The sequence below is a fragment of the Nematolebias whitei genome, chromosome 8 (genome assembly GCF_014905685.2).
Source record: "Nematolebias whitei isolate Nwh7 chromosome 8, NemWhi1, whole genome shotgun sequence".
NCBI classification, from domain to species: domain Eukaryota; kingdom Metazoa; phylum Chordata; class Actinopteri; order Cyprinodontiformes; family Rivulidae; genus Nematolebias; species Nematolebias whitei.
This window is the reverse complement of record NC_056505.1, coordinates 33,912,540-33,930,129: the sequence shown is the minus strand read 5'-3', so window position 1 is coordinate 33,930,129 and position 17,590 is coordinate 33,912,540. Positions and strand designations below refer to the sequence as shown.

At 41.4% G+C, this 17,590-nt stretch overlaps 1 protein-coding gene across 1 annotated transcript; it reads left to right on the top strand.

Moving 5' to 3' along the window:
* Nucleotides 1–1,697: 1,697 nt before the first annotated feature.
* On the top strand, nucleotides 1,698–7,828 carry ap3m2 (adaptor related protein complex 3 subunit mu 2). Its single transcript, XM_037680593.1, has 9 exons — nucleotides 1,698–1,778; nucleotides 2,611–2,903; nucleotides 3,002–3,173; nucleotides 5,044–5,181; nucleotides 5,251–5,336; nucleotides 5,459–5,592; nucleotides 5,685–5,892; nucleotides 6,021–6,165; nucleotides 7,727–7,828. The coding sequence occupies exons 2-9, from the start codon at nucleotides 2,631–2,633 to the stop codon at nucleotides 7,825–7,827; spliced, it is 1,257 nt and encodes a 418-aa protein (XP_037536521.1). The 5' UTR covers nucleotides 1,698–1,778; nucleotides 2,611–2,630; the 3' UTR covers nucleotide 7,828.
* Nucleotides 7,829–17,590: the final 9,762 nt, after the last annotated feature.

The window sequence follows — 17,590 nt, the reverse complement described above, 5'->3', positions numbered from 1 at the left end:
GTTGTGATTTGGCGCTAAATAAATAAACTGAATTGAAATTGAATTGAAGATGAAGTGAAAATAGAAAAAGGATTGTATAAAACAGCAGCACTGCTTCAAAGCAAAATTAATATTTACAAACCAGTCATGGCGCAGATTTAACAGACAAAAGTCATTTAGTTAAAGCAGTAGAACTGTATTAACTTAAAGCAAATTAAACAGAAAGCCAAGTCAAGCAGTTGATAGTTTGTCCATCAATTTAATCTCTCCAGGGATGTGGGCGTGCATTTCATTCAAAATAAATAGCAGTCTGTGTTTGGAAAACTCAATCATTACAAAGAGTAATACTATTTGGAGCCCTCTAAACCTCAGGGCCCTGGGCTTCTGTCCATGTAAGCTCTTTGGACAGTCTGGCCTTGAACAGGACTGTTCCAGTGAACAAACCACAGACAGTACGGTTCAGAATACGTTTACTAGAACATTAATAACAGCACACTAACTACAGTTACATATTAGCTTTCAAAAGGCTGATGACAAATTGACTAAAATACTTCTTGAACTGGTTTGTTCTGTTGAAAAGTCCATGAGCGCTCCTTTGAGATGAACTGGAATAAAGTTCAGTGTTTGACCTCATAAATGCTCTACAGATGGAATGGGCACAAATGTCCTCGGAAACTGCCAGATTCTTGTTGGAAGCCTCCCAAGAAGACTGGAAGTTGTTCTGGCTGCTAAAGTGGGACCTTCTCCATCCAGTCACTGTTGGTGTGATGGTCCGATGTGATCAAATACTTTCATCCATACAGTGGACAAATGTCCTAAACTGCCTTCACACTTTTCATTAAATGTTTTATTTAATAAAAACTATATTTAATGTTGGTCATTTTTTCACATAAAAAGATCTCAGATCTCAATTGCCAGCCCTGAAAAATGTTGGATTGTATACCTGGATTATTGAGCATGAACTTTGTTGTTTTCAACCAGTTTATATCTATGATCTTAGCACCAACATAACTGGTTTGTTCCACTTTGGAGTAAGCTGTTGGGGGAAGAATCAGTTTTGTTGTGTGTTTCCTTGACTGATGAAGCCTTCTGGATCGAAGGTGAAACGTTTCAGCACAAAAAAAAGAAACTGTCCAGATGACCTGACTGAAAAATGTTGGATTAATGATAATTATTATTTCTACTCACATTCCCATTGTGATGCATAACAATGTGTTTTGTGAATAAATTAATCTTTAATTAAATAATAATTTTGTTTTGTGGATTTTTATTTTTGAATAATAAAGAAGTAATAACATTTAAAATGTGCACCGTGTGTAGATGAATATTTTAAATATATTTTTAATTTAATAATATATTCTCATTATGGAGTCAAATTTTTCCCTATTTTATGTCTTTTTTTTTTTGGCGTATTAAACATAAAAACTGGAGTGAAACGTACCCTGCATTTAAACTCATTCCTTCTCAACAAGCCCTGCTTGTTTGAATGGAGAGAAACTCCACAAGATGAAATCTGATACTGAAAACAAAATGTCAGACCAGGAACAGCTCAAAGCCAATCAGCGAGCAGCATTTAATCTGTGCGCCGTAGCTTTCCTGCCATGAACCAATCATAGCTCAGGATTACCAGTGACTTCACCAAGTAGGCGGGATGTTTAACAATCCTTGACATTTGATTGGCTACTGGAAAATCCTGTCTCGCTTCAAGTTCCGGTGCTCAAGCTAACGGGAAGCAGCGACGGCTGCTTATTCGTTTACTGGTAGAAGACTAGACGAGAGTGTAAAAAACGTATACTTTGGTAAGTCACTTGTAATTTATGAGTGGTTTGTGAAGAAAACTGTATTTTTAGCGATACCACTGCAGTTGTTTGAACGCATTTTCCTCCTGGTTGTCGGATCTTCTGTCACGAGACGAAGCATCTTCTTTATTTTGATGTATGGAGATGATGAAGGCCTCCGTTAACTGCGCGTTTAGATGTTCTGTGACCAGTGTGAGCCTTTTTGTTGCACCAGTACGAACTCCTACCTGCTGCTAGCGCTCCTGAACTCGGTAGCATGTTTAATGAATATCCCGGTGTCATATTCCCAGTTAACAGGAGTGTGTCATGTGAGAAGAGGGGGAGGTTCCTGCTGTTTAACATCATGATGGGACCAGTTGTGGTGTTTAAAGTGAAATCTGGTGTTTAAAGTGGATTCTGGTGTTTAAAGTGAAATCTGGTGTTTAAAGTGAAATCTGGTGTTTAAAGTGGATTCTGGTGTTTAAAGTGAAATCTGGTGTTTAAAGTGGATTCTGGTGTTTAAAGTGAATTCTGGTGTTTAAAGTGGATTCTGGTGTTTAAAGTGAATTCTAAGCTGCTTCATGTTTAGGGACCTGTAGTGCATGTTGTGATTAACTTTAAAAGCAATAACAATCATATTTTGGGAGGACCCCCCCCCAACACACACACACTCTTGATATGGTTGCTCATGTACCAATGGACAGATTTTTTTTTAAGGATAAGTCTCAAAGACGTACATCTACGACTGATAACATTTAGAGACGGCTATTACTCAAGATGGCCGCCCCTTTGATAATTTTCTGAAGGTGTCCTGCTGTTAATTGACCCGTCTCACTTTCTGTTTGTCCTTCAGCCTCTCTGCCTTTAGTCAGGATGATCCACAGCCTCTTCCTGATAAATGCCTCCGGGGACATTTTCCTGGAGAAGCACTGGAAAAGTGTGGTCAGCCGCTCCGTGTGCGACTACTTCTTCGAGGCTCAGGAGCGCGCCACAGAGCTGGAGAACGTGCCACCGGTGATCTCCACGCCACATCACTACCTTATCAGCGTGCTCAGGCACCGCATCTACTTTGTGGCCGTCATCCAGAGCGAGGTGCCGCCGCTCTTCGTCATTGAGTTTCTGCACAGAGTCGTCGACACGTTCCAGGTTGCTCCTTCGTGTGTGTTTTTTTTACTTTTTCTGCTTTTACTTTAACTCACCTCACTCAGAATATCTGTGTCCTGTATGTGTTTGTTTTGTTCCAGGACTATTTTGGCGTGTGCACGGAGGCAGCCATCAAGGATAACGTGGTGGTGGTCTATGAGCTGCTGGAGGAGATGCTGGACAATGGGTTTCCACTGGCCACAGAGTCCAACATCCTCAAAGAGCTCATTAAGCCTCCCACCATTCTCCGTACTATGGTCAACACCATCACAGGTCCCCTGCACACGCCCGCTACCTTACCTCAGTCAGCAGTGACAGAGTTCACACTGACCTGGGCTCCCATAGAGACAAGAAGTTTAGGATGCATACCAAATTAAATAGTGCTTATCACCCTTGCATGCCAAAGTTTAAAACACTGTGTGACTTGTTAGCACTCCAAGTTTGTATTGGGGTTGACTCTTGGCTAACACCACGCCCAATATTTGACTTAAAGCCTTTTGTATGTTTGCTGAGGTCGATTAGCTGTGGCTGCCGTCTTCTGACACCAGTACTTCATCAGCTGTAGATGTTCTGAAAGTTTCACTGTATTTTGTCCAGTGGCTCATGAGATATTTTGCTAAAAGACAGATGAACATAGATGCAGGCCTTTAAGGCACACACAGTTTACTACAGCTTGAACAGGAATAAGATGAGCTGTTCGCAGAGCTGCTTTATTTATGAAGGTATCTATCTATCTATCTTATCACAAAGCAGGCGAATAAACATAAGACCAAACAATCTGACACAATAAGAAATAGAATTAGCTTTTACTTTGGCATTACTTTGCAGGCACACAGTCACACATTCTTTGCTACAAATACTTATCTTGGATGAAAAATATAATGTAGAGAAGTTTTTTTTTTTTTTTTTCAAGATTTGATCGTAAAGTTACAATGTCTAGAGTCAAGACTAGAGTTAAAATGTTATTGGCAGAGAAAAGTTGAGAAAAAAGTTATTCAAGACCTAACCAGAGGAAGTGATTCTATATTTGTTCAGTTCTTTAATAATATTGCATCAGAGAGATGTGGGCACACTTTTTACAGGTTAATTACACAGTAACACATTTAACTACACAGTAACATGGAGTATTTTATTTGATGCAGCCCAAAGTGCAGTTTATTACTGCCGCTGTAGCCAAAACTCTCAGAACTTGTTTCAGTCCTTCACAATAAAAGTCTCAAACACCAACACCATGCATTATTCATGAGCGTTAACCTTAAAAGAAACTCTCTCTACACATCTGAAGTTTATGAAAATAGTTTGTATTATTGTTCTTGAGTAAAACGCATTCTGCAGCTGAGATCAACAGGAATTTTGAGAGTATTTCAAAATCAAACTTTTAGTGTGAAGGATCAAAACAAGTCCTGTGAGATCCACTGCTGCTGGAGAACCTCAGCCCGTATTGTTCAAATAAATTACAGTAGTCCCTCGTTTATCACGGTGGATCTGTACCCTGACGTCCTGCGATAAGTGAAAAACTGTGAAGTAGGAATAGTAGTACTAGTAAGTAGATAATGCATTTTAAATCCTTCCCACACTCTTGCAATATTCTAAACAATGGTTCTAAAAAGAGCACAGCATGTCATGATTTCAGCTCCCTGCCTCCTCTGCTCTTTGCCACCTGCAAGATCTCGTGGCCACGCCCACTTCTCCACCCTGCACGCTAAACGGCTGATCAGCTGCAGCAGGAAGCTTTTTCTGCAGCTCTGGGCTGCACAAATGTGCAGCAGGTGCTAAATAATTTTAAATAATTTATTTTAAATAAAAATTCCATGTTGATCGTGCGGCTCATCCATCAATCAGCCAATTGTGTGTCATGTCCAATCTTAGTTTGAAAAACCGCGATAGAGCGAGTCCACGATAAACGAACCGCAAAGTAGCGAGGGACTACTGTTCTGTAATTTTGCAGCTTACCCAGTAAAAGTACACAGAAAACCCTCAGACGTGTGTATAATAAATGGTGCTGTGCAGCTCACTTCATCCATTTTGGTCCAAAAAATTGGGAACAACATCAAAAAAATTCTTGTACGTCGTCCGAACACACCTGTGTACATGGCGTCCGTGTGCTTGCTGTTTGTTTATCCTCAGTGAATGTCTCCATCAGGCAGCACCAACGTGGGCGAGCAGCTGCCCACGGGTCAGCTCTCAGTGGTGCCGTGGCGACGCACCGGGGTCAAATACACCAACAACGAGGCCTATTTTGACGTGGTGGAAGAGATCGATGCCATCATCGATAAGTCAGGTGCTCCTCCGACAGCTGGTTGTGTTAATGGTTCTGTCTGTGTGGAGGATTAATGACTGCTCTCTTCAGGCTCCACCATCACAGCAGAGATCCAGGGAGTCATTGATGCCTGCGTCAAACTGACCGGCATGCCGGACCTCACGCTCTCGTTCATGGTGGGTTTGCTGGGTTGTAACCTTCTGCTTCTGCTTTGCTCCAAAACTCATAGTAGCTCATTTGTTGATGAACTCTTTGGTTTTAATTGGAAAGACGGTCAAACTGATTCACTCTCTCCCAGAATCCTCGTCTGCTGGATGATGTCAGTTTTCACCCGTGCGTTCGGTTCAAACGGTGGGAAGCTGAGCGCATCCTCTCCTTCATCCCGCCCGACGGAAACTTCCGCTTGCTCTCCTACCACGTCAGCTCTCAGAAGTTGGTGTTCAGCTACAGAATCAACTGATAATAGCCACAACAGAGTTAAAAGGGTTAGAAAAGTTTGAGTCCTCTTTCATCTCCTCCTGCAGCCTGGTGGCCATCCCCGTGTACGTCAAGCACAACATTACCTTCCGGGAGGGCAGCTCCCAGGGTCGTTTCGACTTGACTCTGGGCCCCAAACAGACCATGGGTAAGGTGGTGGAGTCGGTTCTGGTCAGCAGCCAGCTGCCGCGCGGCGTTCTCAACGCCAACCTCACCTCCTCGCAGGGAACGTACACCTTTGACCCCGTCACAAAGGTACACAGAAAACATCCGTGTGCGTCTGTGCCTGAGACCCTGTGGGTGTTCTGTGTTTTGTTTTAGATCACATTTGTCATTGTGATCTTTACTTCATAATGAGTACTTCATATTCTTGTTTTTGTAAGTTGTTGACATGGGATGTTGGCAAGATCAACCCACAGAAGCTTCCAAGTCTGAAAGGCACCATGAACCTGCAGGCCGGCGCCTCTAAACCAGATGAGAACCCCACCATTAATATTCAGTTCAAGATCCAGCAGATGGCCATCTCAGGTACACTCACACTCTCAGCCTCTGTTATAACAGTGTGTTAACAAAGTGCTTTAATGTTGTTTGTCCTTTTTTTTTTTCATTCAACCTTTATTTATACAGGTTAGTCTCTGAGTCACGAGGACTCATTTACAAGAGGGACCTGTTTTAGACATAAAATAATTCAACAAAAAGTTATTAAAATCAAATAAAAGTACAGTAGTCCCTCATTTATTGTGGGGGGGATCTGTACCCTGAAGACCCTGAAGTGAAAAACTGTAGTAGGAATAGTAGTACAAGTAGTAAGTAGTAGTTTTATTTTTATAAACAAAGGCGTTTTAAACCTTTCAAACACTCTTGCAATATTCTAAACAATGTTTATAAAGTCTAAAAGCACAGAATGTCATGATTTCAGCTCTGCCTCATTTGCTTTTTGCCACCTGCAAGCGCTCTTGGTCACGCCCACTTCTCCGCTCTGCACAGTGAGCAGCTGATCAGCTGCAGCAGGAAGTTTGTCCTGCAGTGAGGGCTGCACAAAGGTGTAGGAGGAAGTTTTTTTTTCTGCAGCTATGGCCTGAATCATTTAAAATAATTTATTTTTAATAAAAATTCCATGCCCTTCATGCGGCTCGTCCATCAATCAGCCAATTGCGCGTCATGTCCAGTCTTATTTTGAAAAACCGCGATAGAGCGAGTTTGCGATAAACGAACCCCGAAGAAGCGAGGGACTACTGTAGTTGTAAAAACAGTCAAATCAAGATGTTTTAATATACTAGGGTAAAGGTTTATGTTAAAGTTGTCCATATGGTAATTTTCTTGAACTCCAGTTGTCAGCACTTAGCCTGGTCAGCTGACAGCCACCTGATGGTTTCAGACTGTGACTGGTTTCCACTAGGTGGCGCCAAATGCAGCTAATACCAGACCAGCTTTATTTATAGAGCTCTTTAAACACCCACAGGACTGAAGTGCTGTACACATAATGAAACAAACAGACAGTAAAGAATGATTATAATGATTAAAAGTCAACACCTCTGATGGTGTCAAAGTCCAGGGAGAGGAGAAGAGTTTTAAGACGGGATTTAAAAACGGACATGGAAGAAGTCTGTCTGACGTTCAAGGGAAGGTGGTTCCACAGTTTAGCAGCTGCCACAGCAGACGCACGGTCTCTTAAGATTGTAATAATAATAATACTCCAACATAACTGTACAAAGCAGATGTCAAGTTGTTACAAACGAATTGTTCAGACTGGTATAAACCAAGTGTTTTATAGCAATGCAGTGATGTAGCTCAGATAATAATTGTTTTATAAAGTGTAAAATTATGTTTAGCTTATGCTAAAATATAGATAAACTAAACGTGAAGCTCCTGTACAAAACGTCAAACCACCACCTTCGTTGTGTATTTGAACCAAGCACGTCTTGTTTTAGGACGTTTAGTTAATTTGTGCTGGGATTTAAAAGAGCAGGATAATAAAGTGATCATTAACGGGGATGGAAACCCAGCGGGGACTTCTCTGAGGGGGTTTTAGTTGAAACAAATAGTTTGTGACGTCATCAGCATTCTTGACGTTTGCGTTTCCTCGCAGGGCTGAAGGTGAACCGGTTGGACATGTACGGTGAAAAGTACAAACCTTTCAAAGGCATCAAGTACATGACCAAGGCCGGCAAGTTCCAGGTCCGGACATAAACACCGCTGCTCGTCCTGCTGGACCCAACCGTGACACCGTCCAGTGCTTCGACTGGGAGGGGAGTTTGTATATTCCCAGTGCATCTACCTGCGGCTGACCCATGGGGGCTCCTTGTAGCAGTTATTAAAGGGGGGGGGGGGGGACACACACACTGAATCAAACTGGTCAGAACTTGTTAAAGAACAAGCTCCTATAATCACACGTTCCAAAGAGTCCCCATCTCTTACTTTTTCTTCATGATTTTATTCTTATTTTCTGTTCATCTCTTCCACCTGTTGTCTGCACTGTTCTTTCTTCTGATTGTTAGTTTTTGTCTGCAGCACTGGACTTCACAGAACTCAGCTGTGCACTTCTCCACCAGCTGGGACGGACATTTCTTCACAGCCCCAACGAAAATCACGTCACGTGGAGTATTTTATTACCGCCGAGGCGTGAAAAGCTAAAACACACGTTCGCCTGTTTTTGTTTTCTTTATGATCCATAAAGTTTGTTGTGTCTTCATGCTGTCAGGAAACTCTAGTGAAGCTTGTTTTGAACACGTTGAACTGTTGAAACGACAGGAACAAATTACTGAAGTACCTCCAAAGAGATGTTTGTGTTTACAGCATTTTGTTTGTTTGTTACTCGGCCTCCACCGGAGGGTTCTGCTTAATTAAAGACTGAATGTGTTCTAACTAAATGGTATTCATTAAATGTTTGGAGTAAAGATAAATATTTAGCTTCTAATTGTTCTCTCCATTCTCACTTCTGCATGATCTTAGATTGTACACCTTGATAAATCCGATTAACATTCAGTGTTTATATGAGAAAAAAATCACTTAAACAAGTAAGTTAGTGCAGTCAGCCTGCTGATGTGTAATTTAATATAATTTCAAACATAAGTTGTGGTCTGAGGACATGAAGTACACTTCCTGTTAATATCAGTTCACTTCTTTATGTTGAGACTGAAATCTGAGTAAGCTACGAGTCATTTGCACAAACATAAGTAGATACACCAAACTGAGGATTTAAATAATACTTCAGCACGGCAGCTCAAATATTTAACAGGAAATCTGTGAAGTTTGTCTGCTTTAAATCATGATGGTGGTGTCTGAGCTGGCCCCAAGGTTTTAGTTCATATTCAGCCAAATATTATAGTTCTGTGTTGGATTTTCACTCCGCCATGTTTCAGAAACTTAATATAATTGTCTTTAAGCTACAGTTACCAAAAGGAGGTGTTGATAATGAATTAATAGTATTAATCCTAAACTAATTTAATGTTTTTAAAGCCACAGTTTTAAATCCTGCTCCATAAAATCATTTCAGTAAAGAATTTAATTCTGCTTTATGAATATATGGTGATAAACTGATGATTGTTTGTAAAAAAAAACAAACAAAAAAAAAAAAAACATGTCCAGCTCACGTGGTCTGGACAGAGGGACTCCATCAGCTTTAAGGACTCTTCTTGTCTTCATCCACAGAGCTGCTGTTGAACACCAGATCATCTATTAACCCCAGAGTTCCTCAGTTTGGGACCCTGAGCTCCCAGCTGTGTGACGTCACCACCCTCCCCCCCTCCCCCCTCTGGGTGGAGACTCCACTCCATAATTTACTCATGACTTGAACCTTTAAAGTCTTTCTACATCTCTGACCCTCACGTCGAGCACACTGCAGTCTCCAAGGCGGGGTAATGTCATGTAGGCTCGAGCCTTATCCTCACGCGCTTTATAGAGATTTTCAGTCACTTTTGCCAGAAAAAAAACAAAACAACTTTATTATTATTATTTTTTTTTAATTATCGCTACTTTGCCTTCAAACACGCACTCGTGAGGAGGAATATCAGGACATGTATGGTAGGTACTGAGTTTTACTGACTAATAATGTGTAACAAAATGATTTAATGTCTTAATTGAAAGATAAATTAAGTGACGTCATTAATTTGGAAAAAAATGCGAAAACTTATCAAGCGTCTATTTCTCGACGTGGACGCGCATTTCCGTCCGCGTGCCGTGACCTCGGCGGCAGCAACATGAACGTTCACGTGCGGTATGGTCGGTGAAAGTGTCACCTGGACTAGCTGTGGGGGGGCACGTGCTCTAACACGCGCCTCTCGGTGTTTGATGTGTAAACTGGTGGTATCCTAATGGTGTGCCCTGGGGCGCCCCTCCCTGCAGGGGGGGTCTCCTGTCAAAAGCACGTGGACTTACAGTAACAACAACAGTAGGGGAGCTCATTGTTGACCTGAAGGAGATGACTTGGCGCGCGCAGCTCTAATTTGAGGAGGTGTGGAGAGGCATGCCGGTGAGAGCACGTGCTCCAGATTTACAGCCTGTTTCACACCCGGCCTGTTGAGTCAGCTTTTATCTGCCTTTAAAACTGTTACATGTTGGCTCAGATAAACCAAACAAACTAAATACACGCCGTGTCTCCGGCTAAAAGGTTCTGCCAAACTAGATAAAGCAACTGTTGCTGTTTTCTTCACAGCAGGTAGCCTACCTGAAATGACTTGTTTTTGTAATTATTTAATATGTGTAGTCCTTCTGCATATTTTCAAAGCCAAGAAATGTGCAAAAACACCCAATCTAGAAAACAAAAAAGGCGGTTGAGCATACTGTCAGGTCAAAAGTTCCAGAAGAGTGATGCATCGGACAAGACTGGACAATGGGCTGAACACATTGACCACCAAATAAGAAACTGCTGGCAGCATCCTGCTCCACCTGGACCTCACTACACCAGCGTGGCCAAGTTAGAGATGTGACGTTCGTGAACGAGCCAAATCTTTCCAAGGGCTCTTTAACGCAAGCGAAGGAATTGAGTCGCTGATGGTTGAGCGCATCCATCCATCCATCTACTTCACAAGTCATGTGGTACGGCGATACGTCGTATGTAAGTCACATGTAAGGTCACGTGGCTTAACGTTCACAAGGTCCGACTCCCTTCAAAGAGCCTCAACTTCCACCTCTAGACCAAACTCCTGTTATTCCTGCATTTCCCACTGAAAATGATATTCTGTCTAGTTGATGATAGATTGGACCTTACTAGCTGTGACATGGTCACTGAGCACAGAGTATAAACAAGTTTCTTGCTGTTTTCGTAACTGAACATCTGTCTTATTACACAAATTATTACCCCCCCCCCCCCCCCCAAAAAAAAAAAAAAAAAAAAGATCCCAGGTGTGTCAGAGAAATGCATTTTAGAATTAGTTTTCTGGTCTGGTCTTTAACATATTATTCTACCCCAACTTCAGAGTCCTATGTGGCTGTCTTGTGCAGGGTAATGGTAATAACTGCACTAATGAACCATTTATCTTCACGTCTGGTGATTGTAGTCACTGATGCAATACTGCTTCCTTCTTTATGAAACATGTTGCTACAGTATGTATAGTCTGCACAAAAATACATTGTTACTGGCTTGTGTTGCCTGTATAGCCCGGTAACAGAGCACATGTCTAACTTGTATCTGGACCATAGCTAAGTTAGTTGCGACGTCAGCCCCAGATCCGAGTTCCGGCTTCAGACATAAAAAGAATGCAGTATGGAATCTCCCACCTCTGTCAATCAAACATGCCAACAACTGAACCCCTCACCAACATGAATACTGAAACATCACAACCAAAGAAGATTATAAATTCTTTAGTAAATATTGTAGTTTTTCTTTAAGTTATGGTCTAGCTCCATGGTTGTCAAACTGTGGTACAAATACTGAAGTGGTACTTAAAATCTCTCCAGTGGTATTCCCAAGAATTTTAGGTGTCTGCCACTTCCAAGTAAAATACGCTGATCTGTGATGTAAAGCTAAAAAGTAGAGATAACCAGAAGGATGAGTAGTTCAAGCAAATTATGATATTGGCTCCAAATGTACTTTACAGAAAAAATGTGCAATGGAGAATACTTTAAGAATCTCTGTGGAAACCAAACAAAGGTTTGCCCATGTGCCATTGGCCGCTAAAGCAAGGCCATGGATGTTTCTATAGGTGCCTCGAGCAACAAAAGTTGCAAACCGGCGACAAATTTAGATTCAAATTACATGTATCTCAAATTTGTATTCATTTGTTTCAGGGGCATTGTAGAGGTGGGAGTTTTGAGTGGGGACAGAAAAGTAAAGACTGCATATTACGTGGTAGCAGTCTCCGTAGCATTGAACTGGATTGCGCTGCTCAAGGTGGCTGGATGTTGGAGTAGCTCTGTTACATTCATTCTGGGATTTTGCTTTTGAAAACTTTAATTCCTCTTTTACTGGATGTAAATCTAATTTTTCTGATGATTGTTTCTTCTGGTATCTGATGCTGTGCATCTGAAAGAAGTTTTACTGAAACCTTTTTACTTTTGGACATTTGTTATGAAGTGTAACCATGACACCAATGTCACCAATTTTTACAATCGGGAGCACCTGATTAACCTCTCAAAGCTCAAATACCTCAACTACAGCCCCATATCCCAAATGAGTTGAAAAGGAGGCACTGTGGACGCATCTCCATCTACCTGCCGGCAGTGTTTGAGTGCCTGACTGCCGAGATCCTGCAGCTGGCTGGAAACGTGATTCATGACAGTGGGAGCACCGGGATCATCCCCCGGCACCTGCAGCTCTGTCCATGGTGACGAGGAGATCGGCAGGCTGATAGGAGTGGCCATCGCTCGGAGAGGAGTTCTGTTTGACATTCGGGCGGTCCTGCTGCCAAGGAGGACTTAGAGACCTGCAGGGTCAGGATGGGCAGATCGGCATCTGTGGCCAGTTTCTTCAAATACGCTGTGGGACAGACTGCTGCGGGAGATCCTTCCTGCCTACAGCCATCAGCATCTATACCAACTCTTTAATGAAACCAGAATGATGAGTTACAACATTTAATTTCCCTTTTGGAATTAATAAAGTAGTTTTGAATTGAAGTGAATTTTGAATGGAACCGTCATAACTTAAACTGCACCCGTTTAGGGTTAGAGGTTAGTCCAGATGCTTGTTTATGTCAGACATGAATAAAACCTTGTAAGCTAGTTGAATACAGCACCTCAGACTGAGGAAGTCTTTCGGATGAAAGTTGAAACATTTCTACAATTTTATTTATTTATTTTTTTGAATGTCCAGAGGACCAGATTTAACTATTTTAGATTTTTCTACCTGGATTATTGAGCACGCATCAGGATACTTGTAAGCAAGTGTTTTATTTAAGTTGGTCATAATAATGATACTTGGATAACTTAGTGTATTCTGATGTAGTATTCATTATAAAATGTAAGCGAACAACTAGTTTAGAAAACTATTATTAGCATGTCCGTGTAGCCATTTTACATCTGAAATGAATAGATGCTACGACTTGATGCTAGCACTGGCTTTGAGCAGTTTACCAGTTCCACACGAAAGTTTTTCCACAACTAAAGAGAACATCTGTTGGGCTGAAAACAAATGAGCTCTTGTTCTTCAGAAAGCTCATCTAATGGCTAATATATAGTATGTATGTAATATATACATAAAACATCTGAAAGTCCATGTGAACTTGTCAACTCTTGAGAATCTCTAAAGCATGCCGTGTGTGGCATCAAACATTTTTGGACTGAATAACAAAGCTCACTTACATGAGCGTATTCACTTGATTTGCTTTATGTTCTGGTGCTAAATGAACAGTTGAGATTACACACAGCACAGACAATATGTTTAGAAAAACACTTTAATGTTTGTAGAGGTTTGCACAGTAGGCATGCCACGTTTAATTTGTTTCAGGACTTTTGTTTTAAGGTACAATTCACTTTACTCATGGGTGACTAAAGCGCACAACCCCCAAAACAAAAAGGACCCTTCTTGGCATCAGCTTATCATCCCCCGCCTTCATTTAGAGAGCTACAAGCCCCTTGTCCATGGGGCCTGCCATTAAAACCCATCTTCTTCTCAAACTGTGCACGTAGGCCTGCATGGCCACAAGCCAACGAGATGCACATCACTGACAGCTGTTTTCTTTTTTGAAAATCAGTTGATGTCCAGACAATAGTTGTGTGTGTGATTGAAATGTTGAGTAAAGCATCTAACGTTTCTTAATGCGTTACATGTACCGGGTGTGCAGTATTCAGACAGTAATCGTAAAGCGCATGTTCTGGAAAAGTAATAGAAAAAATGGGTGCAACTACTTGTTTATGGGTAATCAAACTGTTTTGTCTTCTTCTTTGTGTCTCTACACACTTGCAGACGGCTCCAACATCGCGCCCCACAACATGTTAGACTGCCAACCATTCTTTGGGGTAGTTTGGAGATGGATTCCAGACTCAGAGTGACCGCCAGGATCCTCCAGAGCCTCTCGGGTGACAACAACAAATCTTACTGTTACCAGACGCAAGATCAACACTAAACAGTTTTTTGGCAACACTACACAGATGACGAGACTGAGATTATTTTCTTTAGTGGTTTGAAAAATCTAGACCATTCAGGAGCATTTTTTTAAAAAATCTGCCTTGTTGATTTTAAGAACAGACATCTAGTACAGCTAAATGTTAGTTTGGATGGATCATGGTGCTAATTTTTAACTCCACTTTTAAACAGTTTTAAATACATGTTTTTAAGTCCCTCGATTTTCAGACATATTAAGACGTAACACTACTAGAATAACCATGCCTAGGCTGAGGCCAAGGTCAAGCTCACTGCCTGTGAACAATAATGACTTTTCCACGGGTGTGAAGAAGGCTGAGACCCTCTTGCAAAGACCTTTGACAAGGAGGTCTTCGCTGTGCAAATCTATTGACAAGGAACACCAGCAAGCAGGGCCACGGTCTCTTACTATGCCCAACGAGAACGCTGATGCCAAAGTTGACCTGCTGAAAAGAAAGAGGAAGAAATGTGGGACCTGTCCTCCCTGTCTCCGCAAAGAGAACTGCGGAAGTTGTGGCAACTGTCTGAACCGCAAGAGGTGCAAACAGATCTGCAAGGACCGCAAATGTGATGAGCTGAAGAAGAAGCAGAGCGAGAGCGAACCGAGCAAGGTATGATGTCATTCTACATTTATCCTAACTAATCTTAATTCAAACTTAATAAAACTGTCTGTTCGTCTGTCTGTCCATCCATCCAACTTTTATTCTAAAGTTTCTGCGTATTATCGCCTGCCACTGAAAGGCAAAGATGTATGGTAATGTTCATGCCATGCAATCTTTCAAGGAATGCTAGCTCTTTTATTATTATCAACCTTAGTAATAGATCGTCAATTCAATTCAGTTTATTTCTATAGCACCAAGTCATAACAGAAGTCATCTCAGGGCACTGAACAGAAACATTCATATATATAAATTGTCAGTTAATAATGTTATTTATCTGATATTAATTTTTAGGATAGACATTAACTGATCAAAAAATTAGACTATCCCTACCAAAAAACATGCTTTAAATGGTAAATGGACTGTACTTATACAAGACCTTTCTATCTTATCAAGATACTCAAAGCTCTTTACAACACAATCTGTGCCCTCATTTACCCGTTCATACAGCACTACTAGATCTATACAAAGACTAATCAGAGCTTTATCACATTCATACACTGATGGGACACACATCAGAGACAATGAGAGGTTCTGTATCTTGCCCAGGGACACTTCGGCATGTGACTGCTGGTGGAATCGAACCCCCAACTCCTACTTAGGAGGACAACTGTGCTAACCACTCAGCCACAGCCGCCCAAAGTGATCAAACAGATACAGTCTCTGCTTTTATCAAGAGTACTATCCTGGTTGTAAGGTTTTAGTGCCAAGCTTGCAGTGCTTGAACTGAAATCTATAATTCATCAGGGATTGTATGCCTCGCTTTATTTGTTGAAGATTCATTCCATTAGAGACAGGAAATGCGTGTTTTTCAGGGGTGACTGTTCAAACAACGATGAAGCTTCAAACCTGTTGGTGTTACTGTTGGCAGGCCTACTTCTCAGACTGGGTTTATGTGGGTGGTTAGTTTTACCTGATGTTTACTCAGAGTTGTGGACATTTTCGCAGCAGCCACACAGTCTGGCACTCTGAACTAAAAACTCCTTCCCAAAATCAAAAATGCAAAATTTGCAAATAGAGTCGTTATTTTTCCTTCTTTGAAACGCAAAACCCTGCTATCACTTTTTGATCCAGATTAGATGGAAGAAATTGCTCTGCCAACTCAAATACGGAAAAAAATATACAATGATGCAACAAAACATGAACAAAATAACATTAAATGTTTTAAATCTTAACTACTTTAGTAAAAACCGAACTGAACCGTGATTAAAACAGTGACTGTATTGTGTGGGGGCTGGATATAGAGGGTGATTAGCCTTCCTGGTCATTGTTTCATTATTGCAGTCTTATTTATTAATTTCCCCCAAGACAACTCTGGGTGTAGGCTGTGGAGTGCGTTTGCCTGGTCGGGGTGGTGAGGGCTACAAACAGCAGCAGTGGAGAATTCTTGCTGTTGCCTGCGCTTTGTCCTTTGACCTCTGTGGCTTCAAATGAGGGTGGGGGTTAACCCTGGTGTGCATGTGTAAAGAAAGGGAGAGAGTGCAGTTTCTTTAAGTGTTTCTCTTGTGCATCGGTGGAAGTGTGCATTTGTGCCCGTGTGTGTTTGAATGTGCAGCAGCATCTTAAACGGTGGGGGGAAGGGCTGGAAAAGTCAAGGAGGTGGACAGAGGGATGGGGTAGATGGTCAGCAGGAAAAACAAGAATAGACTACCCAGGGCTGGACATAAGGAACATTTCCAGGTTGGACAACCTCTTGACAAAATCTGCGTGTCTGCAACCTTTACAATAAAGAAGGTGAGAAATCTTAAGAAAAATGGATTTTCATAAGTGCCCTGATGCTGCTCAGTAATCCAGGTAGATAAATTAAACAAGGTTGAGGTCGTCTGGACAGACTCTTTGTTCAAACTTTTCATCTTTTATCATAAAAAAACACATATTCAGTCTGAGAAGCTGCAAGCTAATTCAAACTTATGAGCATCGATCATTTCACAAGTATATTGCACTGTATACAAAGTTTACTATACATTTAATTTGGGGGCCAAGATAGTGTAGAGGCAGGGCAGTCGACTCAAGACCCGAAAGTCCCAGGTTCAATCCCCAGTCATTGCACATCTCGTGGTGTCTGAGCAGGACACCCTATCCCCAATTGCTCCCCAGGCACCCTCAGTAGCTGCACAGTGCCCCACCTGGCTCGTGAAGTCTAGGAGATTAGAAACAGAGTTTTATTCTGAACAAAACCCTGAAGTTCTGGGACTTACTGGTATGTACCCCCAAACAGAAAATAAGGGTTTCTATCAGCAATCTTCATGTCTGTCATGCCTTGTCTGTCCTGAGGCTTCTAAAGTGGCAGCACAACATGTGAGAGACACTGAACAGCTTTGTAGGACAAAAATATTTCATGTTATATTAATAATTACATCAGCAATACAAATACCTAATGGGGTGTATGGAACAAGCTTGTGTCCTAACATTTGTAATTTGCCCAGTGCAGGACTGAACAGAACTAAACATTTCATAATAACTATAGAAAAAATGATAAATATATACTTTTAAAGAATGAACACATTTTAAATAATCACTTTCATTTCACATCTTCTCTACACAATAACTCCTTTATGCCTGGACAAGCGTGTGGCTCTGTAAAGATGTAGGTACATATCCTCCTACATCTCAATCACTTCCCTGCAGCTGACTCTGCATAAACTCTTGAATTCTGCTCTTTTCTACAACATAGAAAGTTTTAATATGGCAGCAAATGATCACCACATATTAGACCAATTCAGAGAAAGCATCCATCCATCCATCCATCCATCCATCCATCCATCCATCCATCCAT

Coding starts and splice junctions, on each gene's coding strand:
- ap3m2 (XM_037680593.1), top strand. CDS start 2,631: ATGATCCACAGCCTCTTCCTGATAAATGCCTCCGGGGACATTTTCCTG. Junction 5,182..5,250: donor TGCCATCATCGATAAGTCAG/GTGCTCCTCCGA, acceptor TGCTCTCTTCAG/GCTCCACCATCACAGCAGAG. Junction 5,593..5,684: donor TACCACGTCAGCTCTCAGAA/GTTGGTGTTCAG, acceptor CTCCTCCTGCAG/CCTGGTGGCCATCCCCGTGT.